The sequence below is a fragment of the Molossus molossus genome, unplaced genomic scaffold (assembly GCF_014108415.1).
Source record: "Molossus molossus isolate mMolMol1 unplaced genomic scaffold, mMolMol1.p scaffold_m16_p_27, whole genome shotgun sequence".
Taxonomy (NCBI): Eukaryota; Metazoa; Chordata; class Mammalia; order Chiroptera; family Molossidae; genus Molossus; species Molossus molossus.
The window spans coordinates 2,951,335-2,978,677 of NW_023425363.1; the positions used below are offsets into that span (position 1 = coordinate 2,951,335).

The following is a 27,343-nucleotide window of genomic DNA, read 5'->3' on the forward strand; positions in this document are numbered from 1 at the left end:
GGTACCCAGGACCTGTCCAGGGTGGTTTAAAAAGACTCATATTGGGGGTGGTGTGCATAGCTTATAGAAGGGAAGGTGAGCACTTCCTCTCCTTCTCAGGGCTGCACTGGCTGAACTCATTGGGAAGCTTGGCTCTGGTTTCCCATAATACAGCAGAAGGGCCCAGTGCACACTCATCTGTCTCCCGGACGGAATCCTACCCCAGAGTCACAGCCGCAATGCATCAGCTCTGCCTGGCTCCCTAGCACCTCCTTGACACCACACCAACTAGAAGGAGCTAAAAACAAAAGCTTTGATATACACTCCCAATTTTTCCACGCTGCTGGCTGCCTGTGGACAGAGCCTCCACTCAAGCTCAGACAGGGCCAAATGTCCGAGTCCTCTGTGCCATCAGACTGATCAGTACAGGGTGCAGATTTCCAGCCTAATGTCGTTCCCCTTTGCCTTGGGCCATAGCAGGATGGGGCAGACTTAGCAGTTCCACAGGTTTGGGGAGAGGCACCACCCATGCATTTGAAGTAGACAAGACTGATCCTCTTTCCCAAACCATACTGTCCAACCCCTGTCTGTCTCTCTGCCCAAAGTTCTTCCAGATAATAGAGGGCCCCTCAGAGTCACTGCTGGGCATACAGATCAGACCCCTTCGCCACCCCAATTTCCACCATGTGGCCCCTCCTGCAGAGACAGATCTAGGCGAACTTTCCAGGCTGGCGTTGTAACAAAGAAATTACTCTCTGCCTGGTGCAGGCTGTCTCCCAGGTGGACTGAATCACAACTGATTCCCACCACACAGTGCTTCACGGGCTCCCTTTCCTTCTCTGTTGCTCTAGATTGGGGATCCGTGCGTGGGTCTGAGACCTCATGCTCCCAGGAATGAGGGCTCTGCTGTTGCCACAAAACCCGTCTGGCTTCCCAGCCAAGCATTTGGGTGAGTTGGCTCACCCTCTCTGCATCTCCTGTCCTTCCTCTGAGCTCCCTGCTCCCAGTATTTTAGATCAGCTGTACTTCAACTGGGTTTTCAAGCCTATTTCTCCACAGTTTACCCACCAAGTCTGGCCCAGTGTGGGGAGCAAGGGGACGGAGCTCCTGGCTGCTCTGCAGCTACCTTAGAATCTTCTATCGAAAATAGATGTTCTTTCAGCAAAGTGATCCCATTCTCGGGGTCCTGTCCTGTAGAAGAAAAGCACCAGTATTTAAGTATGTATGAATATAGAAAAAGGTTGTTAATTGCAGTACTTTTTTTGTAGTAGCTCATATCTAGAACCAATCTGAATGTTCCTTAGTAGGAACTGGTTGAATACGTTGTAGTACATCAATCTCATGAAGTATTCTATTATTAAAAAGAACAAATCAGGCCTATTTTTACTGTCCTGGAAGGCTATAAATGCAACTTATTCTAAAGTGATAACATAGGATTCACAAAGGAATGTTTGCAGCCTCATGTCATATATGCAGATGTTAAGATCCCAACAAAAGGTTAAGCCTGTTTGTACCAATATGGAAGAAGACATTTTTCCATATTTGTATTGATATCTCAGGAAAGTAGGGGGTTTTGATTATTTCAGTTTTAGAAAGAGTATTATTAGGTTCGTATGCAGGAGGGAGAGTTTAGAGCTTCAGAGGAAGAACTTTGGAGCTTACATTTTCTGGGTTTGAATCACAACTCCAGCTGTGACACCTTGGGCAAGTTTTCTGGACACGTCTGCACCTCCATTTCCCGCAAGGTAACATGTATAACAACACCTGTTCTATAGGGTTTACGTGTTTGGTGAAGAATAAAGTTGTACATAAAAGAGGGCTGTTTTTGTTCTTATGTCAATTAAAAATATTAATAAACTAAGTCAAGAGTAAGGTAAGGGAAAGTTTATTTGATTCTTTTTGTGATAAAACTCTGAGCATATTTTCATCGATCTTAGACTTTTCTCCTTTGCAGTACATTGAAGAAATGGGACCAGCTTGCCCAAGAAAATGCAAAACATGGAGAGTCTTGTATTTAAAGAGAGTGGACTTTACACCTGTCTTCACTTTGTCATTGGAATTGGCAGTTTGTCAGAATTAGCATTGGCTCCCATGTGTAGACATTGCAGTGATGAAAATATCAGTTTGGGAAATAGAGGAACACAGTTCATGGCTTTATGAGCTAAGAATCTGTCTCATCAACTGAGGCATGACGAACTTTATTTTCCAGAGATGCTGCGACTCTCCCCCACCCCACATGCTCTTCCACAGTGTGACTGCCACTTCCTCCATCAAGGAATCCGAACCTTGACAATGGGCAGCCTAGCACCGTTTCAGCCAGTAGAATACGACAAGTGACACTGTGTGACTGCTGAGGCTGGGTTATAAAGAGGCTGCAGCAACCCTTGTGTGCAGAAACACTCACACTTGGAGCCCTGAGCCATTCTTTAACAAGTCCAGCCACCCTGAGACCCCCACACGGGAGAGGCCACACCACAGTGCCCTGACCAACAGCCCAGCTGAGCTCCTGTCTGACAGTATAACTGTCAGACATGTGAGTGAGCCAGCTGGGACGTCTGGCCCAGCCAAATCCTCCAGTGACTGCAGCTCCAGTCATTCTTAGACTAACCACCTGAGAGCCTCTGAGTGAGAACTGCCTGGCCGAGCCCTTCCCAAATTCATGATCTGCAACATCGTAGGCAAAATAGAACAGTTGTTTTAACCTACGGAGTTATGAGGAAACTAGTCCTGAAACAAAGGTAACTGGAATGTGAGGGTTTAGTAAGTAGCATCTTAACTGTGATGATGTTCATTCACTGGTGTTAGAAGAGCCTTTATAGAGCCAGTCCCAACTACTTACTGCATGCAGATAAATGATCTCAAAACAGGAAGCGTTTGCCTAGTTATAATCATAGTAGTCTTAAAATTCAGTATCCCATTTTAGTCTTTTTTCATTCAGCCTTGTATTTTAAGTATTATATATTATTCATATGTATAATAAATGTATGCTAAACAGTATATATAATTTTCATTTTTTTCTCTATTAAATTTTTATTTTTAAGTTGAGCTTTACTTGACATATAACTTTGGTTAACTTGAAGGTGTTCAAGGTGTTGGTTTGATTACATTGCAGCATGATTGTCATCATAACATAAGCTAACACCTCTGTCACGTCACATAATTATTTCTTTTTTGTAGTGAGAACAATTAAGATCTAGTTTCTGAGCAAGTTTGAAGTTTCTAATACAATATTATTTACTGTCATCACTATGCTGTGCATTAGATCTCCTTGGCTTACTTATTTGCTAGGTTCTAGCTTGTGCCCTTTACCCCAATTCTCTCATCCCCGTCCCTGGTAACCATCATTCTGCTGTTTTTAAGAATTTGGCTCTTGCCCCAGCCGGTTTGGCTCAGTGGTTAGAGCGTTGGCCTGCGGTCCAGAGAGACCCGGGTTCGGTTTCCGCTAAGGGCGCGTACCTCAATTGCAGTTTGTCCCTGGCCCTGGTTGGTTGTGCGGGTGTTAGCCACTCTTTGTGTTTCTTTCACATCGATGTTTCTCTCTCTCTCTCTTTTCCTCTCTCTTCCTCCCACTCTATCTGAACAAAAAATAGAAAAATGTCCTCGGGTGAGGATAAAAAAAAAAGAATTTGGCTTTTTTTAGATTCCACATCTAAATGATAACACACAGTTTTTGTCTTTCTCTGTCTGACTTGTCTACTTAGATAATTTTCATGTTTGATTGTTGTCTAACATCCCCTGCTGGGGTCTGAAGCCTTGTCTGTTTGTATTACACTGGTGTACCGTGGCCTCTTCTGTATGCTGTATTGCTGTACGAGTGTACTGCTGTAGCAGGGAATAACCTCAGCATTGGTCAGACCACGTTGTGAACACTCTGCGTTTGATACCTGTTTCCAGCAGCATCTATTTCCCTCTTCTTTCAGGCATTCTGCTTGGATAATTCACTGTTTTCCCACTTTCGCTGGGTCAGCATATCACCTTGACCCCAATGAGCCAAGGATGGTATAGGCCCAGTCAGAATGAAGTGTTGGGGCTTCTGGGAGAAACTTAGGTCTCTTCATTGACTTGATGGTGAGGCCTAGGGCGCCAGAGGTATTATGCAGCCATGCATCAAGGCAGCTTACTGATAAAGGTGGCCTGTTGAGGAAGGCTGAGCAAGAGATGGAGAGAAATTGACCCCACAAACATATTTTCAGTGAGCGGGACCTGAAGTTGGACCCGCTCCTAGACTTTTAGTTAGGCAAGCCAAAAACGTCTCTCTTTATTGTTGCAAGCTTGAGTGGGGTTTTCTTTTGCAATGAAAAGATTCCTAACTCATAGTGACCACTTCTGCAGCATTTTTGGGATTCTGGGTAACATTTCCCAGGGACCTGGCTAAATCAAAGCATCTCCAGGCAGTTCATCTGATGAATGTCCCTGGGTCCTGTAAAGCCTGGTGGGAAGGATTAGGAATGTTTTGTTTAAAGAATAGAAGACCAAGGGAAACAAAGCTGCCTTCATATATTTAGATGTCATGTGGAAGAAGCAATAAATTTTTTCTTTCTGGTTCCGGATTGTTTCAGAACTGGAACCAACATGTACCATGTTAATGAAAATAGAATTCAGCTAGATATAAAGAACGATAGTCCAGCCCTGGCCGGTTTGGCTCAGCGGTTAGAGCATCGGCCTGTGGACCAAAGAGTCCCAGTGTTGATTCCGGCCAAGGGCAGGTACTTCAGTTGCAGTTAGTCCCCAGCCCCGGTTGGGGTTGTGCGGGTGGCGACCAATTGATGTGTCTCTCTCACGTCAATGTTTCTCTCTCTCTCTCCCTCCCTCCCACTCTGTCTGAAGATAAATGTAAAAATATCCTCGGGTAAGGGGGAAAAAAAAGGATAATCCAATGATTACAGCTGCTCAGCAGTGGGAGGGGCTGTCTAATACTGGGGTCTCTTTCACTGAAAATATTCAATGGCAACTGAAATAAGAGAGTTTAGTAAATAGCAACAGAAGTTGGATGCTATTGATATTACTTTGTGTAAAAGATTAGGCTATATGATTTCTGTTTCTTTCTGTTTGATAGAAGGGATAGTAAGTTTTATACTCCCTTAGGTATCAGAAGGCATATTTATTATGTGATCCTTGGGAAAATTGTGAAGTCTCACACTCTCAGTTTCCTTATCCATTAAATGAAGATAATATGTTTAAAACTGATTTTGTGACACATTAATTTTAAAACAAATGAATGTGTATGAAAATGCTTTGAAAACCAAAACACTACACAAATGTAAACTTCTATTACCATTTCCTATGTGTGAACTCCAGTTTAAAGAATGTGGACAGCTTCTTAAAGTTCTTTTATGTTGTGACCAATGAGTGGTTTAAAAAAACACACAGTAATGTTCATCCAAATAAATAGGATTCAGCATGCCCAGTCCACCTAATTCTCCAATTTCTTCCATTGTAAATTCAGATGAATTTAATATCTTTTAATGGTGGAACTTGGAAGTTTCTCAGTGATCACTGTGAGACAGGGCTGTAACAGAGCCAAGTGTATAATTTTAGGGAGTCAGAGCTAAATTGTGATCAGCTAGGTCATTCTAAGTTGCATCAAGCCTCACAAATGGGGAAGTCAGTCTTTTCCCATCTACACTGACAGGAAGGTTAGGTTTTTTGCAGGGGGGAGGTTTGGTGGGGTTTTTTTGGTTTTTTTTTGTCCTCACCCGAGGACATTTTTTGATATTTTGTTCAGATAGAGTGGGAGGGAGAGAGAGAGAAACATTGACGTGAAAGGGACACATCGAGTGGTTGCCACCCACACAACCCAACCAGGGCCGGGGACAAACTGCAACCGAGGTACATGCCCTTAGCGGGAACCGAACCCGGGTCTCTCGGGACCGCAGGCCGATGCTCTAACCACTGAGCCAAACCGGCCAGGGCTTTGGTGTGTTTTTTAACGTGCCTCTGGCATGAAGCAGCTCTGGCCACCAACACAGGCATCAAGCTAGGATGAACTAAGGACTGTACATCTGCTTTGCCCCTGATAGATACAAGCGCAACACCACCAATCAGTGTCCCCTTGCCCAATGCCAGGGGGTGAGGGCCAGGTTTTTAAATTCACTAAAGCCCACCACCTTCAGCAACTCTTCATTCTTTTTTTATTTTTTAAATTCTCACCCAAGGACAAGCTTTGTATTGATTTTAGAGAGAGGAAGGGGCGGGGAGAAAGAGAGACATCGATGTGAGAGTAAAACATTGATCAGTTGCCTCCTGTATGTATCCCAACCAGGAATTGAACCTATAGCCTAGGTATGTGTCCTGACTGGGAATCAAACCAGCAGCCTTTCTGTGCATGGGACGATGCTCAACCAACTGAGCCACCCAGCCAGGTCTCCTCATCATTCTTAATGTTTGCTGCCTAAAGGCCATGGGAGTGCTGGGAAATTCCTGTGCAGAGGTGCCAGGCTTTTGAGTTAGGTAATAAGGATTGCATTTGGCCTACACAGTGGGCAGAGAGGCTCACCCAGTGTGCAGAGAGAATTCTGGGACCAAGCTGTTCCTCTCTGCACTTTGGTTTCAATGGAAATTAGATGGCTCTGCCTGCTTTGCACTTTTCAAAGGGCAGTAGGGAGCTGCCCTTCCAGAGCCCATTTGCATTTTGGCTTCTGAAGATGACTAACTGCAGCCAGCTGTGTGGGCCGCCTGCACAGAGTTGGTCAGACCATGGCATTATCTCTTCCTATAACACTGCTGCTTTGTCTCCTGCCTTATCTCATCTTAACTCTACACAGAATGGTCACTGTGCCCTCCCCAGGCCAGAGCCCCTCCTGCATGTTAGGGGTCTTTTGTTCTGAAGCCCCCTCAATTCAGGAGCACTGTTCACGGTGGCCATGGAACACTGAGTATTTGGGAAAGAGAAAGATGCAGATATACAAGTGTTTTAAACTCGCACCCAAGTAGCTGAGCAAGCGGAGTGTGAACAAAATTAATTTGGCGTTCAGCAGGAAAAAAAGGGTAAAATGAAAACTAGATAGAAAACATTTATCTTGTTATGAAAATCATCTCTAAACATGGGCCCTTCTGTTTGCTTTTTTTTCTTACTGATTTTTAGAGAGGGAGGGCAGGAGGGGGAGGGAGAGAAGAATCATTGATCGGCTGCCTCCTGCACTTCCCCTACCAGGGATTGAGCCTGCAACCCAGGCATGAAATTGATCAGAAATTGAACCTGCAGCCTTTCAGTGCATGGGACTACGCCCAGCCAGCAGCCACACCAGCAGCCACACCGGGAGGGCTACTGTTTGCTTTTAACAAAGAAAGCAAATGAGTAAGCAGTTTGGTTCATTTGTATATGTAGGATTCTTCTGTTTTTTTCTTCTGTTTGGTTTGCAAAGAGTTTCCAGTAACTTTAATATGAGATACATATGGATCTCTAAACACTTCATTGAAACTCCCCAAAGGACAGTCCAGCTATAGGAGATGTTATTTCCTATAAAAAGTTTCTTCCACAGGTAAGGTGGGGCCTGAGATTTTATAACAGACTTAGTTCCTTATGGCAGTGCTTCTACTTGCTGTGTTGCTTCCAACTTGTTGTCTTTAATCTCATTTGTTCTAAGTCCAAAGGAACAGTGCTACCTATAAAACCGACAGGTTGCTGACTGCCGGCTCCCGCACCGCATTCACAGCATTCACATCCCTTGCTGCTTATTATCCAAGTGTATGCACAGGTTAAAAGCAATGAAACAGGACAAGGCCCTTATGAAAAGTGACTGCTGCCTTACATCTTCCTGTCCTTTGTCCTGTTTCTCAAAGATAACCACCTCATTATGCTTATACCTGCTTATTGTGTAAATAAACTTTTAGAGCAGTTTTTGTACAGCAAAATTGAGCAGGAACTACAGAATTCCCATGTACCCCCTGCTCCCTGCAGCCTCCCCACCATCAAAATCCCTCACCAGAATGATACATTTGTACAATAGGAACCTATGTTGACACATGGCCATCCAGAGTCCAACTGTGGTGTACATTCTGTGGGTTTGGATAAATATTATATACTGACATGTATCCATCAGTTAAGTATTATAGGGAAGAGTTTTGCTGCTCTAAAAATCTTCTGTTCTCTGCCTGTTCATTTCTCTCTCCCCTCAAAGCCCCGGCAACCACTGATCTTTTTACTGTCTCCATAGTTTTTCCTTTTCTCTAATGTCATATGGTAGTTGGAATCGTGCAGTATTTACCTTTTTGAACTGGCTTCTTTCACTTAGTAATATGCATTTAAGTTTCTCCATGTTTTTTCTTGGCTTGGAACTCTCTTTAGTGTCAAATAATATTCCATTGTCTGGATGTACCAGTTTATCTATTCAGCTATTGAAAGACAGACACCTTGGTTGCTTCCAACTTTTGGCAATTATGAATAATGCTGCTATAAATATCCATGTGTAGGTTTTCGTGTGGACATAAGTTTTCAACTCCTTTGGCTAAACACCAAGGAGTGCAATTGTTGGATTATGGAAAGAGTATGTTTAGTTTTGTAAGAAACTGCCGATCTTTCTTTCCAAATGGCTATACCGTGTTGCATTCCGATCAGCAAAGTATGAGGGTTCCTGTTGCTTCATATCCTTGCCAGCATTTGGTGTTGTCAGTGTTTTGGGTTTCAGCCATTCTAATAGGTGTGCAGTGGTATCTCATTGTTGTTTTAATTTATAATTCCCTAATGATATAGGATGTTGAGCATCTTTTCATATGCTTATTCGTCCTCTTTTCATATGCTTATTGGTGAGGTGCCTGTTCAGATATTTTACCCATTAAAATAAATTTTAAAAATGTTTTTCAGTTACAGTTGACAATATTAGTTTCAGGTGTACAGCATAGTGGTTAGATACTTATATAACTTACAAAGTGATCACCTTGATAAGTCTAGTACCCACCTGTATTTTGCCCAGTTTTAGTCGGGTTGTTCATTTTCTTATTGTTGGATTCTTTGGATATTTCAGATGACAGTCCTTTTTCATATATCTTTTGCAAATATTTTCTGCCAATCTGTGGCTTGTCTTCTCATTCTCCTGACATTGTCTCTTTTTATTTTCAAATTTAGATATTTTGTTAACTGGTATAGATAAGAATGTAACTCATAACCTTTCACTCCCTCCCAGTGTAATTTTATCACTCTTTTCAGTTTCTTTCTTGGTTACCTCTTTTATTTTAATAATGTATTTCATCTTTATTTCTTGTTTTGTCACCTGTATATAGTATGTTTGACTCTGCATTTGTCAGATGAGGAGGGATGATCGTCGTGGCCCTTCCACAGCTCTCTCCACCTGACTTCCACCTCCCAGTTTCGCTCATCTGTCCTTTTTTTGCTAGCAAGGATGATAATATCAATTATTCTATGAAATAGTCTTGCATACTCTTTGTATAGGTCAATTTAAATAGTATTAACGTTATTGTGACTACATAGATATTCTCTACAGAGTGAAGTTATGTGTTATGATTTTGTTAAACTTTCTATTTTTTTATTCTCACTCAAGGATATTTTTACATTTATCTTCTTATAGAGTGAGAGAGAGAGGGAAAGACAGAGAGAAACAAACATCGATGTGAGAGAGACACATCGACTGGTTGCCTCCCGCATGACCCGACCGGGGCCGGGGACCGAACTGCAACCAAGGTACGTGTCCGTGACCAGAATCAAACCTGCGACTCTCTGGTCTGCAGGCCAACACTCTAACCACTGAGCCAAATTGGACAGGGGATGATTTTGTTAACTTTCTTATGCAGCTTCTTATTTTTCTGAGGTTTTTTTTTCCCCCACTCTTTTTATTATATATATTTTTTCATACTCTTCATCCAAGGTGTTGTTTTGTCAAAGAAACATCCCTTATGAGGCACTTTGACCTCTCTGCCCAGTCTGGACTTTCTCCATGGGTTTTATCTTGAGACTTCTATTGACTGTTCTCCTCTTATGGAGGAGTCACTGCTTCCTGGACCGCTCAGCCTTTCTCTTGGTCTATGTTCCTGTTTTACGAGAGCACATCCCAGATAACTTCCTCAGAAAGCGTGTTGGCAGTGTAATGTTTTGAGCCTTTGTGTGTTTTAGAATGCATTTTCCACCTCTATGGTTGATTTATATTAGGTTGGGTATAGAATTCTAGGCTGAAAATAAGTTTCCCTCAGAACTTTGAAGGTGTTTGCCTTATCCCCTCTAGAACTCAGTATTGCTAATGAATGATAATGGCCAGTCTCCTCATTCCACAACCATTCCCCAAACTTTTAGGCATTCATGGTGTTCTGAAACTTTATGAAAGACGTATCTATCTCCATGTGGGTCTTTTTTGAGTTCTTCAGATTTGGGGGATTTTCTTGTCAGTTCTTTGATAATTTCCTCTACTCTGTTTCCACTGGTCTGTATTTCTGGAATTTCTGTTAATTAACTGTTTGATCTCCTGGATTGACCTGTGTGTTTATCTTTTCTATTTCCATCTTGTTTTCATTTTGTTCTACAAACACATATTTAGAGAGTTCTTTGATTTTTGCATTCCATCCCTTCTACTGAATCTTTTAATTTGACAAGCTTATTTAAATTTTTTGAGTGGGAAGGAGGGGGAGAGAGAGAGACAGAGAGAAACATCGATGTGATAGAGCCACATTGACTGGTTGCCTCTGTGTCACAGGACCTGACCAGGACTGGGGACAAACCGCAATCAAGGTATGTGCCCTTGACCGGAACCGAACCCGCAACTCATTGGTCCTTGGGCCAACGCTCTAACCACTGAGCCAAACTGGCCAGGGCTGAAAAGATTTCTTTCTATCGCCCCTTTATCTCTCTATATATATTGTTGTGGTAGGATTTTTTTTCTCCTTATTTTTAAAAAAATTTATTGCAGAAATGTAACTAAAAAAGAAATGGGAAAATTACTCAAAGTCCAGCCTACTTAATACTCACCTGTTCTCAATATGATATGTTCCTTCCAAACTGTGTGTCTCTATGACAACATAGTTTGATGCACCTGTGATCAACAACAATACAGTGTACATTTTCATGTGGCCTTTAACAATGTAACATATCAAACAAATTTTAAAAAATAAATTATCATATTAGCTGGAGCTTGCTTTTGTTTTAACTTCTTGCAGTTAGCCCCCCTCAGGAGGAATAATGATGCTCTGGTGTGAGGGCGGGAAGGAGACAGAAGAAGTAAGGGAGCCAGCTGAGCCAGTCCCTGTTCCATTGGCCCCGGACTACCCACCACCCTGCTGTCACTCTCGTCATGGTGTATTGTGTGAGGTAGCATGCCAGTTTCAGGGTTCCAGGATGTTTTGTTCAGCAGTGAGGCTGCTGAACCCACATGACTTGAAAGAGACTGAGGGTGGAACCCCACTGATTGACTACATCGTGAGCTATAGCACTGCCACCACTTCACTCTTACCCACCAGTGCGCATGACGAGGGGCGTCTGGGGTGCAGACTTAGGCACAGTATGGGGAGTGAGCAGCCAAGCACCAACCTTAGTTTGGTCTGATGATGAATTTTAACAAGTGTCTAAACCTAACCTCTGCTAATTGCAGTTTCTGAAATTATGTGTACAGAGATGGGAAGAACTTTTTTTTTGTCAGCCCTCACCTGAGGATATATTTTCATTGGTTTTCAAACAGAGTGGAAGGAAGGGCAGGGGGGAGAGAAGAGAGAGAGAGAAACATTGGTTTCTCAATTGGTTGCCCCACACACAATCCTGACTGGGGCCGGGGATTGAACCTGCAACCCAGGTAGTGCCCCTGACTAGAAGTGAACCCATGAACCTTTGGTCTTCAGGCTGGTGCTCTAACCACTGAGAAAACCATCCAGGGCAGGGAAAAACCTTTTAGACAATCTAACACAATTATACTGAGGACCCTCTTTAGAAGTGATGATGAAATAGCCAGACAGAAAAAAGAACAGATGAAGTAAAAGAACAACAACGCATAACTGGATTATATGTTTTATAGTCCACGACTAGATATGTTTCATAAATGTACTGTGGTTTGTTGTTAAAAAAAAAAAATTCTAGTAGTTTGTTTATTTAATCTTATCTTTATTGTTGAATATATTACAGATGTCCCCCCCCCTTTTTCCCCCATTGACCCCTCCTCCCCAATCCCGCCCTCCTCCTGCCTTCCTCACACTATTGTTTGTGTCCACTGTTATGCACAGAAGTTCTTTGGTTTATCGCTCTTTTTTTTTTTTTTTTTTTTTTCAGATAGAGTGAGAGGGAGAGGGAGAGAGAGAGAAACATCAGTGTGAGAGAGAAACATGGTTACCTCCTGCACAACCCGACCAGGGTCAGGGACGAACTGCAACCGAGGTATGTGCCCTTGACCGGAATCGAACCCACAACTTTTTGGGCCTTGGACCAACACTCTAACCACTGATCCAAATTCACCATGACTGGTTTATCTCTTCCCGCCTTCTCTTCCCGGTTTCCTTTGAGGTTTATCTAACAACCAATTTGTATTTCTTAATTCCTTCATCTTCGTCACCCATCCCTCAGCCCCCTCTCATTTGGCAAGCAACAAAAAGTTCTCTGTATCTATGAGTCTGTTTCTGTTCCGCTTGCTCAATTTGTTTGTAGATTCAATTGTTTATAGATATGTATTTATTGCCATTTTATTCATATTTTTGTTCTTCTCCTTCAAGAAAACCCTTCAACATTTCTTATAATACTGGTTTGATGGTGATGAACTCCTTTAGCTTTTTCTTGTCTGGGAAACTCTTGATATGTCCATTGATTCTAAATGATAGCTTTGCAGGATAGCATAATCTTGGTTGTAGGTCACTACTTTTCATCACTTTGAATATCTCTTGCCACTTCTTTCTGGCCTGCAAAGTTTTTTTTGAGAAATCAGCTGATAGTCTTATGGGAGCTCCTTTGTAGGTAACGAACTGCTTTTCTCTTGCTGCTTTTAAGATTCTCTCTTTGACCCTGGCCAGTTTGGGTCAGCAGTTAGAGCATTGGCCTTTGGACCAGAGAGTCCCAGGTTCAGTTCCCACTAGGGCCACGTACCTCAGTTGCGGTTTGTCTCCAGCCCTGGTTGGGGTTGTGCAGATGGCAACCAGTCGATGTGTCTCTCTCACATTGACGTTTCTCTCTCTCTCTCTTCTTCCCTCTTTCCCTCCCGCTCTATCTGAAAATTTAAAAAATGTTAAAATATCCTCGGGTGAGGATAAAAATTTAAAAAAAGATTCTTTGTCTTTAAACTTAGGCATTTTGATGATGATGATGTGTCTTGGTGTGGACCCCTTTGGGTTTATCTTATTTGGGACTCTCTGTGCTTCCTGGACTTGTATGTCTGTTTCCTTCACCAAGTTAAGGAAGTTTACCCTCATTATTTTTTCAAGTAGGTTTTCAATTTCTTGCTCGCTCTCTCTCTTCTCCTTCTGGTACTCCAATGACGAGAATGTTAGTACACTTGAAGTTGTCCCAGAAACTTCTTACACTGTTGTTTTTTTTTTTAATTCTTTTTTTGTTTTGCTGTTCTGATTGAGTATTTTTTGCTTCCTTATATTCTAATTTGATGGTTTGCTTCTTGGCTTTACCTACTCTACTATTGATTCTCTGTAAATTATTCTTTATTTCAGTTAGTGCATCTTTCACTTCTGACTGGTCCTTTTTTATGTTGTTGATGTTCTGAGTTCCTTGGAGTTCTCCTTAAGTTCTTTGAGGGTCTCACTAAGTTCCTTGAATATCCTTATAACCAGTATAACCTTGTAACTCTGCATCTGATTGATTGCTTATCTCCATTTTGTTTAGTTATTTTCATGGAATTTTGTTCTCTTCTTTCACCTGAGACATGTTTCTTTGTCTCCTCATTTTGGCTGCTTCCCTGTGTTTGTTTCTGTGTATTAGGTAGAGTTGCTATTTCTCATAGGCTTCGTCGGATAGCCTATTGTTGTAGATGTCCTATAGGGTTCAGTGGCGCAGCCTCCCTGATCACCCCAGCTGGGCTCTTGAGGTGCACCCCTAGTGTGGACTGTACACCCTTCTGTTGTAATTTAGTCTTGATTGCTGTTGGCATGTCAATGGGAGGGATTTACTCAGGCTGACCAGTTGCAAGGACTGGCTATGCCTACTGACGACTGGCCTCTGAGTCCCTTGGAGGATCATCTGGGTAGGGTCCCACCACACAGAGCAAGACTTACTTCAGCAGGGCTCTGGTACCCACTGAGTCTGCTCCTTGAGTGTGCCTCTTGTGGGGGTGGTTGGGTGATGGTGCTTCACTGTTGGTCTGAAGTAGTCCACTGGGTGTGCTGGCTCTGGGGCAAGGTCAGCCTCTGCCTGTGTTCTACCCGGGGCCACCTGGCATAAGCTACAAAGTGATCTGCTCATGGCTGCTGCTTGTGCTGGGCTTGGAGGTGTCCAGGCAAAGCCAAGTTGTAAACCAAGGCTGGTTGCTTCTAGTTCCAGGGCTGGGGCCACTTAGCAAGAGGTACAGGGCTCACTGAGGCCAGATGCTGTATGTTTGAGAGAATTTAGGAAACTCTGAAGCAGTATCCAGGACAGGCCAATCCTATGGTAAAGCCACTGGAAACAGCTTGGATGGGCCTGATAGTTGGGTGGGGCAGGGCCTCAGGGAATCTGTAGGGTGGAGCAAACAGTGTGAACCAGGTTCCTGGAATCCCAGATATGGGGCCAGCCGCCCTGGGGAAGGGCTTAGCAAAGGAACATCAGCCTCCCCCAGCACATCTGTCTGGGAGAAAGCTTCTCTCCAGCTCTAGCCCCGATGCCAAACAACTCAGTTCTTCCTCTAAGTCTCTGGTGCCTTTCAAGCTGCCTCCCCCGTGCTGGAGCCTGGAGGGAGCAAGTCCGAGTAAGTCTGTGTTCGGGCCTTTAAAGAGGAGCCGCCTGGGGTTCCAGCAGCCTCTGCCTCCCTCAGCCTCAGTTCCTGCTGGTTTTACAGCCAGAAGTGATGAGGATTCTTGTCCTGGCACTGGAACCCTCGGCTGAGGGCCTGGGGTGAGACAGGGACCCCTCACTCCTTAGGGAGGGCCTTCGCAGCTGAGGTGTCCCTCCTGATTTTTTTTTTTCTTTATTGATTTTTAGAGAGAGAGGAAGGGAAAGGGAGAGAGAGATAGAAACATCGATGAAAGAGAACATTGATTGGCCGCCTCCTGCATGCCCCCACTGGGGATCGGGCCCACAACCTGGGCTTGTGCCCTGACCAGGAATCGAACCAGTGACCTCTTGGTTAGTGGGTCATTGCTCAACCACTGAGCCACACCAGCCGGGCTCCTCCTGATTTTTATCCGCCACACGTGAGTGTGGACCAGCCCTTTTGTGCTTCCACCCTCCTACCAGTCTCGATGTGGCTTCTTTAATTTTGTAGTTGTAGGACTTCCATTCAGCTCAGTTACAGGTGGTTCTGAGTGATGGTTGTTCTGTAGTTTTGTTGTAATTTGATGTGGTTGTGGGAGGAGGTGAGACCGTATTTGCCTTCGTCACCATCTTGACCGGAAGTCACCTTTAGTTTTATAGACTCCACTCATTTCTCTAATTACTAATAGTTTAAGGCTTAAGTAACATCTAAATGGAGAACAAACTGAGATTTGGCAGCAAAAGGAAGGGGTTCAGCTGTAGCTGTAAATGGTGACTGAGTTCATCTACGCTCTTATTGTAGTTTTGCCCATCTTCAAAACCAACAAATCATTGAAAAGAAGTCTTAATTTGAGTAGCATTATTAGGAATGGCAAATGCCTGTATGATATTCAGTCCTGGAGTCTCAGCATTGCCTAGTCTGATTATACTTATGGTGAAAATTTAATTATCTTTCAGTTTTCATTATGGTTCTGGCCAAGATTACTTCACTCTAGAGGACTGGTGTTGCTAAAACATTTTATTGCTTAGTGATTTTAATCTTCATTTAAGAGGAATAGTTAGCCCAGGCTGGGTAGCTCAGTTTGTTGGAGCATCATCCAGTACCCCAGAAGGCTGTAGGTTCCATTCCCAGTTAGGGCACATACCTAGGTTTTGGGTTCCATTCCCAGTAGAGATGGTTAGGGAAGGCGACCAACCATTTCTCCCTCAGGTCAGTTTCCCTCTCTCTCTCTCTTCCTCCCCCCTCCCTTTCCTTCTGCCATCCCTTCCTCCTTTCCTCCCTCCCTTCCTTGCTCACTCTCTAAAATCAGTAAACATATCCTCAGGTGAGTATTAAAAACAAAATAAAAAGAGCCCGACAGCCAGGGTGGCTTAGTGCAGTGGTTCTCAACCTTCCTAATGCCGCAACCCTTTAATACAGTTCCTCATGTTGTCTGGGCGTATCTGCACGTGGGTGGACCCACCTGGAGACGGATAGAGGAGCGGTGTCTCGGTTCCTAAGACCATCGGAAATATGTTTTCCGATGGTCTTAGGCAACCCCTTTGAAAGGGTCGTTTGACCCCCAGAGGGGTCGCGACCCACAGGTTGAGAACCGCTGGCTTAGTGGCTTAAGCATTGTCCCATGGACAGAGAGTTCCTGGTTTGATACCTGGTCAGGGCACATGCCCGGGTTTTGGCTCGATCCCCAGTAGGGGGCATTGCAGGAGGCCTATCGATGTTTCTCTCTCACACTGATGTTTCTATCTCTCCCTTCCTCTCTGAAAACAAAAATCAATAAAAAACTATTAAAAATAAATAAAATTAAGAAGAATTAAGTCAGTCATTTTTTTGTTGCATATCTATTATGATGCAAGTGAGGCACCTGGACACCTGAAAGCATTGCTGTGTATTGTAGTAAACCATAGTTCTTCTGTGTATTAATATGACAGTTTAGCCGTTATTATATCAACATTTTAAAAGCACTCAACTGTCAGAGAGTTAGCAACAAATGCTATCATCACCTCAGATTTCAAGATGTTTAGATATTCAGTAGCTCAGTCTAAGTCAGTGTAGGTGGTGGGTTTAGAGCTACTGTGCCATGTTGGGTTCTGCTTCTGCCCTAGCAGATTGGAGCTGCTGCCAGTCTGGCTGCATCCCCTTGCCCCAACCTTTCTACACTGTGGAGGCCTAGAAATTGGGGACTTCCAACCCAAGGAGTGTACTTGGTATAAGTTGCAGCGATCAGTCTTGATTCAGCAAATGGTCTTTGAGTTCGTAAAACTGGACCTGGTTTTTCATTTATTTATATTGTAACCACTAAGATGTGTTTCATTTCTATATCATAGTGATGTCTGGGTTTTACCCCTACAATTTTTTTCCAACATTGTCTGTAATAATAGTATAAATGCAAGTTTAAAATAGATTATAGATGAAAGAATTAAAATAATGATAGTATAGATGAAAATAAAAGATAATTCCTTACATTTCCCATTATAAGTATTCTAAATTCCTTATTATTTCCACATTATATAAATCTCTTTAACATTTAAAGCTGTACCTTAGATATATGTAATATGCCCTTATCCCATTTGTTCTTGTTTATCTATGGATACAAATGAGCATACCATTTCCACTTAAGTTAAAAGCAATAGGTCATTAGATCAGATTAGTCTCTCCATAGGATTATTTGTGTCTTTTGATTTCTTAATTAGATTTGTGCTTAGTCAAAATATGGTGATGAATTTTTAAGTGTTTATTAAGAAATTCAGCCCTGGCTGGTTTGGCTCAGTGGTTAGAGTGTTGGCCTGCAGTCTGGAGAGACCCGGGTTCGGTTCCCGCTAAGGGCATGTACCTCAGTTGCAGTTTGTCCCCGGCCCTGGTTGGGTCATGTGGGTGGCAGCCACTCAATGTGGTCCTTTCACGTCAGTGTTTCTCTATCTCTCCCACACTATCTGAACAAAGTATCAAAAAATGTCCTTGGGCGAGGATAAAAAAATTCATATGAAATTTTATTTGTCAAAAGGCTTGTTCATTTGTTAATGTTATCAGTTCAGATGTATTAAGTTGCAAGTTACAGGAAACCCAATTCAATTTGACTTCTATGAAGGGTATTTATTGGGTTGTGTAATTAGAAGGCCAGCAGTAGGCCAAGCCTGAGGGTTGATTGGTTTAACAAATCCACAGTGCTACTAAGAATTGGGTTTTCTTTTTTCTGCTCTGCTTCTCACCTTCTTCTCATGATCATAAGACAGTTGCCAGCCATTCCCAGACTTAATGATTTCTCACTTATGTCCAGTAATCTTTTAAAAGCTCACCTAGAAAACCTTTCCTTATATTTCATTGACCTTAGTAGAGGGGTGTGCCCATGCCTTGAACCACCGACTATGGCTGGGGATGGGGTTGTGTTGAGTAACTCAGGCTTGGAGTCAGCTTCCTCTAAATAGAGGGCTTTGGGAGGAGGTACAGAAACTCCAGTCAGAACTGGGTAGTTACCTAGAGGAGGAGGAAATGGATGAAGGGCAACAGTTTCCTGTTTGCTATGCAATCTGAGTCGAGGTCATTTGGGCTTCATTTATAAAAGTGCTTGCTTTGTTTCAGTGGTTTCTCCTTTTGTCTTTAGGGGCGGTGACAACAACCAAACGGACAGGCATTCCAGCTCCTCGAGAACTTTCGGCAACTATCTCAAGAGAGAGAACTGTGCCACGTGGTCCCTCCAACCCAAAGAAATCGGTGTCCAGTCCAACTTCTTCCTGCACACCCACCCCTACCAAGCACCTGAGGACCACTTCCACAAGACCCAAGCAAGAGAATGAAGGTGGAGAAAAGGCTGTGCTTGAGTCCCAAGTTCGGGAACTTTTGGCAGAGGCCAAAGCAAAAGATAGTGAAATTAACAGGCTTCGAAGTGAACTAAAGAAATGCAAGGAGAAAAGGACTCTGAACACTGAAGGAACTGATGCTTTGGACCCAAAGGTAGATGGAACATCAGCTTCACCAGGTGACCCAGAACCTTTGATAAGAGCTCTTGAGGAGAAGAACAAGACTTTTCAGAAAGAGCTTGCTGATCTAGAGGAAGAAAACCGAGCCTTGAAGGAGAAATTGAGTTATTTTGAGCATTCACCTAATTCAGAAGGGGGATCAAGTCACACTGGTGATAGCAGCTGTCCAACATCCATCACCCAAGAGTCAAGCTTTGGAAGCCCAACTGGAAATCAGTTGTCAGGTGAAATTGATGAGTATAAAAAAAACGTACCCAAAAATGTATTGCGGACATCAGGTTCTTCAAGCAGCGATGTTACAAAAGCTTCTTTGTCACCCGATGCCTCCGATTTTGAGCACATCACAGCAGACACCCCCTCCAGGCCCCTGTCTTCCATGAGTAACCCCTTTAAGAGTTCAAAGTGTTCAACCACTGGGAGTTCCCCTAACAATGTGAGTGAACTGTCCCTGGCTTCCCTTACGGAGAAGATACAAAAGATGGAAGAAAACCATCATAGCACAGCAGAAGAACTACAGGCTACTTTACAAGAATTATCAGACCAGCAACAGATGGTGCAGGAATTGACAGTGGAAAATGAGAAACTGGTGGACGAGAAGACAATTTTGGAAACTTCCTTTCATCAGCATCGAGAGAGGGCAGAGCAGCTAAGTCAAGAAAACGAGAAGCTGATAAATCTCTTACAAGAGCGAGTCAAGAAGGAAGAGCCCAGCACTCAGGAAGGAAAAGTCCTGGAGCTGGAGCAGAAGTGCACAGACATCCTTGAGCAGGGCCGCTTCGAAAGGGAGAAGCTGCTCAACATTCAGCAGCAGCTGACCTGCAGCCTGCGGAAGGCGGAGGAAGAGAACCAGGGAGCTGTCGAAATGATCAAACACCTGAAGGAAGAAAACGAAAAACTGAATGGGTTTCTAGAACTGGAGCGGCATAACAACAGTGTGATGGCCAAAACTCTGGAAGAGTACACTGTTACCTTGGAGGGGCTGAAGATTGAAAATGGGTCTTTGAAGGCTTATTTGGAGAATGAGAAGCAAAAGGCTGCAGAGACCAGTCCCATGGGGCAGACGGCAGAGGGCTGTGAGATCCAAGAATTACTGAAAGTAGCTCGAGCTGAGAAAGATCAGCTGGAACTGTCTTGCACTGAACTCAGACAAGAATTGCTAAAGGCACATGGTGAAATTAAACACATTTCAAGCCTGCTCGCCAAGGTAAGGAGCTATCTCTTTGTCAGTATTTGCTCATCCTTGTTAACATTTCCCTCCTGATCTTTAAATTCATAGAGCACAGAGAATCTTTTGCTTCGTCAATTCCATTCTGTTAGATTCCAGGCAGATTGGAGATACAAAATGAAACACCCCAGTTTCTGACTACATGCAGGCAGTTCAGAGTATGGTGGGGACAGTGAATCAGATCAGTGAGTCTGATGCAGGGAGAAAAGATATCATAAAGGAGAACCCAGAGACTTGTGCCACGGAGGAACACCTAGAATACATGGGACCCAGGAGGGCAGTGCAGGAAGACTTCGGAGAGAAGTGCCAGTACGCTGAGGCTCGAAGAAGGAGTGAGTTACCCAGCTCTCTCAGCGAGCGTGCTTTGGGCTGCGAGTGACAAAAAATTAAAGTCACCCCACATTTCCCCACCAAATAAAAATATAACCACTATTTTATATATGTGTGTATGTTTTAGATATATATGTGTGTTTCCCACGAGTTAAAAAAATCTTAAAGAATCATCCTGTACACATTGTTAACTTTTAAACACATAACATTTTCTGAGCATATGCTCATTATTATTCTTTGAAATGAGATTTTAAAGACCAGATAGTTATTCTATTATATGAGCATTTCATATGTACTTTACTAGTCACCTGTTGTTGAACATTTGGGTTCTTTTCCAGTCTTTTGATATTGTGTATACATATTTTTATATATCTCATTATTTCCATAGGAAAAATTCCTGGACATTGACTTGATGAATTCAGAGTATGACATTTTAAAGACTTTCAGTATGTTTGGCCAGATTGCCCTACAGAAATATCATTCCAGTTTGTTCCCACCTGCAGATCATGAGAGTGCTTGTCTCCCTGAACCTTGCCAACAGTCGTCATCAGGTTGTCAGATCATTCGAATCTGGTCTTCATTCCCTTTTTTTTTACCTCACCATTTTTGCTTGGAAAAATCTTCCACAAACCCAAGATCAAATTAAATGATCACTTCTTTCATGTAAAAAAATACTCCTTCAGTTAGTCTGGAACTTTGTTATATGATGAAGATTGCTGGTCATTATCTAAGATTCTGCCCACTCACAGAGCAGTGCTGGAGAGTTACAGGCAGGTAGCTTCCTGTTTCCCATTTCCTCTGAGCTCTGGGTCTGTGATTTAGGGGTTCCTTGGTGATTGGGTTTGGAAACATCTTCTCACCTATTTCAGCAGTTGTGACTGTTTTTAAGAAACTAATTATGCCACGAGCTTCCAGGAGGATTTTTCTCTACTGCTTCATCTGCCTTATGATTAGTTAGTTGCAACCTGATTCTGGCATTGGTCTGTCTGAGGACCTGAGTAGTGGGTAGTGCTGGGAGTTGTATCATTGTCTGTGTCCTAAATTCATAGCATTTTATTGAAAGCATGGAAGCAGTTTCACTGAATGTACTAGTCAGGTGCCCATTTGAACTGTAGGTTGGTAATTGTAACTTTACATTAAGTTGTAATGTCTGTGGAATAGTCCCTCTTCCATTTCTCTCTTAGAAAATGTTTAATCTCCCAGGCGACCTTTCTGAAGTCCTCCCTCAGCCCTTCATCTATTTCTTTGTTATTTCTACTGGTATTACATTAACTGTATGTGTCAGTGAGAAATGATTTGGCATCTTAAAACAGTAGTTTCTTTTTTATGATCATAAAATTGCATATTCATTACAGAAGGTTTAGAAAATACAGAAAAATATAGAGAAGAAAATAAATACTACCTTTGGCCGCTCAGAGAAAAACACTGCTAACATTTTGCTGTATGTCTTTTGAGATGCTTTCCCAGTTTATGTAATGTTTGGGCATGAATACAAACTGATGTCAACATACTTACAATATTTAACCTTCCTATTTGGAAGAGTGGAGTATGTTACTCCATGTTTTAAAAATACAAAACCTGGCCCATCCGGTGTGGCTCAGTGGTTGAGCATCCATCCATGCACCAAGAGGTGGCTGGTTTGATTCCCAGTCAGGGCACATGCCCAGGTTGTGTGCCCGATCCCCAATGTGGGGCATGCAGGAGGCATCCAGTCGATGTTCTCTCTCATTGATGTTTCTCTGTCTCTCTCTCTCCCCCTCTCCCTTCCACTCTCTAAAATCAATAGAGAAAACAAAACAAAACAAAACCCAGTCAGGGTAGCTTATCAATTCTACTGGTCATCTATTTCTGATTAATTTGTTTCTAGTTTATTTGTATCAATTCTTTCATCCTACTCTTTGTACATTTCCTTGGTTTCTTCCTAGTTTCTTGAGTAAAATGCTTCTTTATTTAATTTTGTCCTTTCTTGGTTGATAATGAAAGCATCTAAAGGTATGAATTTGTCCTTTATTTATAGCTTTTGCTAAAGGAAGACAATAAATCTAGAATTATAGGGGATAAGTAAATCTAATTTGGAGAAAAAGGAAAAGCATTTGTATTCTCTGTACAAGGTACAATATGTTTTAAATCAAGTTGTGAATTATGTTATTCACATATTCCATATCTTTATATATTGCTTGCTGGTTAGAATGATCATATATAAGACAGTAGGAAGGAAAAGGTTCTAGCTAGGATTCTGAGTTAAGAGTCTGAGGTAAAAGATTTGAGGTATGATGTCACATGGAGTTTTTTTCCTATGTATTAAGATCTAGGTCTGTGCTTTTGTGCTCTTACGTGTATAGGGACATTGATTTGTAGTTACAGGGAATTTTAACTTGTACTTATCTCTACCCTTTTCTATTACCATAGAAAAAGTAAAACCCAGACCTCTAGGTGGATGAGCCCCACTACAGAATAAAATCCACCAGCAACCCTGAATTCCATTGATAAGGCAAAAGGGACTCTTGCCCAAAGGAAACAGGACCCCTGTGGCACAGAATTGTAATGAAGGACATGAAGTGCTGGTGGGAGGCAGAAAGCCTGCATGCTCTTCACTTGGCTAATGGTTGACTTTGTGGCCTTGGGCAGGCCCCTTTCTGTTTTTTTTAAATATATGTTTTTATTGATTTTTAGAGAGAGAGGAAGGGAGAAAGAGGGAGAGAAACATCAGTGAGAGAGACACATCAATTGGCTGCCTTCTGCACACCCCCAATGGGGATCGAGCCCACAACCCAGGCATGTGCCTCTATCAGGATTTCAACCGGCAACCTCTTGGTCCCTGGGTCGCTGCTCAACCACTGAGCCACATTGGCCAGGCCTGGGCAGGCCCCTTTCCACTGCACAGTGTTAAACAGAAGTGTGATGATGGAGGGATCCTGGCCTTGTTCCTTACGTCAAAGGAGTGCTCTAAGCATTTTGTCATTGAGGATTTCTGTTGTGGGTATTTGCTGTATACTTTTTATTGAGTTATACAAGTGTTCTGCTAAGAAGGGTTCTGTTTGTTAAAAGGATGGGAATTAAATTTTTCTACGTTTACTGTAGATCTTATGCATTTATAAGATCTATACTGTAGATCTTGGACATCTACTGTGATCTTATAATGGCTTTTTTTCTTTATCCTCACCCGAGGACATTCTTGCATTTATCTTCAGATAGAGTGGGAGGGAGGAAGGGAGGAAGAGAGAGAGAGAAACATCGATGTGAGAGAGACACATCGAGTGGTCGCCACCCACACGACCCCAACCAGGGCCAGGGACAAACTGCAACCAAGGTACATGCCCTCAGTGGGAACTGAACCCAGGACTCTCTCCGTAGTCCGGCGCTCTAACCACTGAGCAAACCGGCCAGGGCTTACAATGGTTTTTTAAAAAATATTTTTCTTTATTGATTTTAGAGAGAGGAAGGGAGAGGGAGAGAGGGACCAAACCATTGATGAGAGAGAACATTGATTGGCCGCCTCCTGCACGCCAACCTGGGCATGTGCCTACAACCTGAGCATGTGCCCTGACCCGGAATCGAACCAGCGTCCTCTTGCTGCATGGGTCGATGCTCAACCACTGAGCCGCACCAGCAGGGCTGATTTTATAGTTTTTATGTAATCAGAATGTCTTTTCTCCTTTAATTTGTTAATGAGTTGTGAATTACAATAACAGGTTTTCTTTTTTTTATCATCATTCTATAGTATGTTTTTTAAATTGATACGAGAAAGAGGGAGAGAGAAAGACAGAGACAGAGACAGAGACATCGATGTGAGAGAGAAATATCCGTCTGTTGCCTCCCACATAAGCCCTGACCAGAAATCAAACCCTCCACCTTTTGGTGTATGGGATGATTCTCCAACCAACTGACCCACTCGACCAGGGCTACAATAACAGATTTTCTTTTTTCATTTTTTTTTTTTTTTTTACTTTTTGTTATATTTTATAGGCATCAGTTAATGTTAAGCTAGGAACAGATGTTCTAATGTAGGCTGGTGTTGAATTATCTCTGCATTCCTGGGGTCAATTCTGATTCTTCAGTTCTCAGTTGCTTCACTTGACATTTTGCGTGGAACTTTCAGCTATAACCCAAAGTGACTGTGCCGCTTGGTGATGCACAGCTGTCACCTTGGTCTTCGCAGTATCCCCTCTGATTCTTAGCAGAAGGTGAATGTTATGAGAAAAGAGCGAAATAACCTGTTTACATAGAGGAAAAACGATACCAAACCATCCTGTAATCTAGTCCATGTAGTAAATCTATGTATGTTTCCAGTTTAGTGACTCAGATATTGTTAGAAGAGCCTCTGAAAAGCCTTAAAATGTACTTTTTTGGGGGGTGGAGCAGGGAGAGGGAGGTAGGGGTGGGTCTGATCCTCATACAACATTTGAAGGGCGTTTACAATAATTGTGTGAATGTTTTGTAGGCTTTTCTTCCTGTCATTGCTTTGTTTCTTCTCTTCGCTAATATCTTCTCTTCAGCTTCTCTGATACCCACCATGTACATTTTGCTGGCAGCGTAGTGTGTGATTATGTAGCATACCTTTGTACAACTTTGAGGGCCGGTCTGAGTCCACAGAAGCCTCACCTGTGCCCGTGCAAGCCAGCAAGCAGCACGCAGGTGTACGGGATTATCGTTTCCGGACTGTAATGCAACTCAGGTTTGTTTTTTGACTTTCAAGTTTTTAGTCATTTGGGATCTTGATTTCAAGTTAGAAAAATTTTATAAAGCTTGAAACCTAGAAGTGTTAAAAGAAAATACTGACCCCCCACCCCCGGCCCCGGCCCCCTGAGATTGAGACCTTATAGGTGGTGTGGCCTTAGAAATTTAGTTCTGGCTACAGAAACTCAGGTGCGTCTTCCAGAGAAGTAAGGAGATTATAAAGAAACACTTGCTGTGAGTGGTCAGGGAAAACTAGAGGTGAAATGATCATTAAGTAATTGCAAGAACTGCTAGGTACTATAAGTTAAAATAGTTTGGATTTACTACATTTATTGTGTCTGAACCTGTCAGCATAAAATACTCAAGGAATTGTGAGGATTTTCTCAGGTAGGTAGTTGCTTCTTGAAGGAGATAGTTTTTCTTTATACTTGGAGATGTGGTTTAATGATAATTTTACAGATGAAAAGATAGTAAGAATTTGGAAAAGTAAGTCTTTAGTTGAATGGATATAGGAAAAGAAAATACATATTGCATATTGTATAAATACTATCTCTCTTTTAATAATGGGAGAATTTTAATTGATGTGTTGGTAGGTAAAATGCTACACATTTCTCCTCTCACTAGGGTAGCCCTGGCTACAGATGACAAAGCCAGAACTGGAGAAAAATGTGTGGCAAGTAGATGATTCTGTAGCCATGACTGCAGAACAGGACTCCTTGAAGGAGTGAAGTCTTGGAACCTGGCTTAAATATCAGGTGGTCCGTGTGGATGCCCAGGTGATGCTTTGGACTTGAAGAAACAGGAACCCCCTCTTGTCAGCGGCCTAAGCAAACAGGCGTTCAGTTTGCTCCCATAATCAGAAGTCCAAGACGTAGGCAGTTGGTGGCTGTGGTGCAGAGGCTGTGTAGTGCCAAGGCTCTGGGAGCACAGCATCTTCACCATCTCATCCTCGCGGCCCTGGCCGGCAGGGGGCTTGGCAGATCCCAGGCACCGCAGTTTTATCAGGAGAACATTTTTCCCAGGATCCCCCTCAGCAGCTCCCTTTATATGTGGTCAGAACTGGGCCACACACTCTCCCCCACTCTTTGAAATCATAAGATCACATCCTGACTCTAGAGCAAAATTGGGACTGTTTGTAAGAAAAAAGGGAGAATGGCCTTTGGGTGGGAGAGCACCATTTGCCACCCACCGCCTCCAGCAGGGCCCCTGCCACACCATCACTCTGCCCCGCGCTCACAGAGATCTCCCAGCAGTGCACCGCCCACAGCAATTCCCCTTAGCAGCACGCTCACCCTATGAAGCCCAGGGGCTCCCTTCTGCTTACACCTCCAACCTCGGTCCCACCGCCCTCCCCGCCAAGGCCCAGCCACGCTGAGTTCCTGTCCTAACCCGCAGCAGGTGAAGGAAGTGGGGCTCTCTGCTGAAAGTATTCTTGCCCCTCTCTTTGCCTCCTTGATGCCTCCCCATTCTTCACTCCCTGGTCCTGTCTTCAGCTTTATGTGTCAGCTGTGGAGTCACTTCGTTAGAGAGGCTTTCTGCTCTGTGGGGTCACCGTCTCACGGACTGCACGGGCTTCATGTCTGAAGCAGCGCGGATCACTTGTGTGAAGCCCTTGCCCACGCAGCTCCTCAGAGCAGCCCAGAAGTACTGGTGAATCTCTTCTGTAGAGTTGAGGGGAACTTAGGGATCACTTCCCCAGGAGTCATGGACTAGATACTGTTGGGAAAGTTGGTTAAGATTGAGTTGTTTAAGCTGAAAACATGGAAATTTCAGTTCTCTTCAGTTCAGTTTCCCCTGTTCTCTCCAGTATATTTGGCTGACAGCGATACATCAGCTGTTGGTGAAACAGAGCCTCTGACTTCACGCTGGGAAGAGGCATGGAAGAAACGGGGAAGCAGAGCCTGTTTCCTGCTGTCCCACAGAAGCCAGAGGGCGGCGAGGCAGCCTGGGGAAGACCCGCAGGCTCTCCACTGGAAGCCTTCAGGGTAGGCAGTTGCCTCAGGAAATATGTCACAGGCCTCAGCCTTTTTGTGCAGAGTTTGAAGTCTGCTGTGCACCAGGTGCTGAAGCTTCAGAAGAATCAACTATACAAACACAAAGCCCATTTGTCCTTTATTTGGTCAAATGTGACATCATGTGAGAGCCGATGTTTGAGTAAGGGTGGTCTTGCCAGTGGGACCACAACACCGAATCTGTGCTCCACTCCCTGGGCTTCCACCAACTCATAAGAGGGGGCTGCCTCTCCTCATGGACCCTGTGCTACCTCTCCCCTTCTGGGTTTCCCTGGGTGACCCCCTTCCCTTCTGCGGGACCTAGAGAAGAAAATTATTAATATTACACATGAT

General features: G+C 43.3%; 1 protein-coding gene and 1 pseudogene across 9 annotated transcripts in view; one reads left to right on the forward strand and one right to left on the reverse strand.

Moving 5' to 3' along the window:
* SPECC1 (sperm antigen with calponin homology and coiled-coil domains 1) overlaps nt 1–27,343 on the forward strand; it is a 219,695-nt gene that overhangs the window by 99,861 nt on the left and 92,491 nt on the right. For all 9 annotated transcript variants that reach the window (XM_036278348.1, XM_036278347.1, XM_036278349.1 and 6 more), the window contains one exon: nt 18,391–19,970. In XM_036278348.1, the coding sequence (XP_036134241.1) occupies nt 18,391–19,970 (1,580 nt within the window). The remainder of the gene's footprint in view (nt 1–18,390; nt 19,971–27,343) is intronic.
* On the reverse strand, nt 5,907–6,050 carry LOC118641277 (annotated as a pseudogene).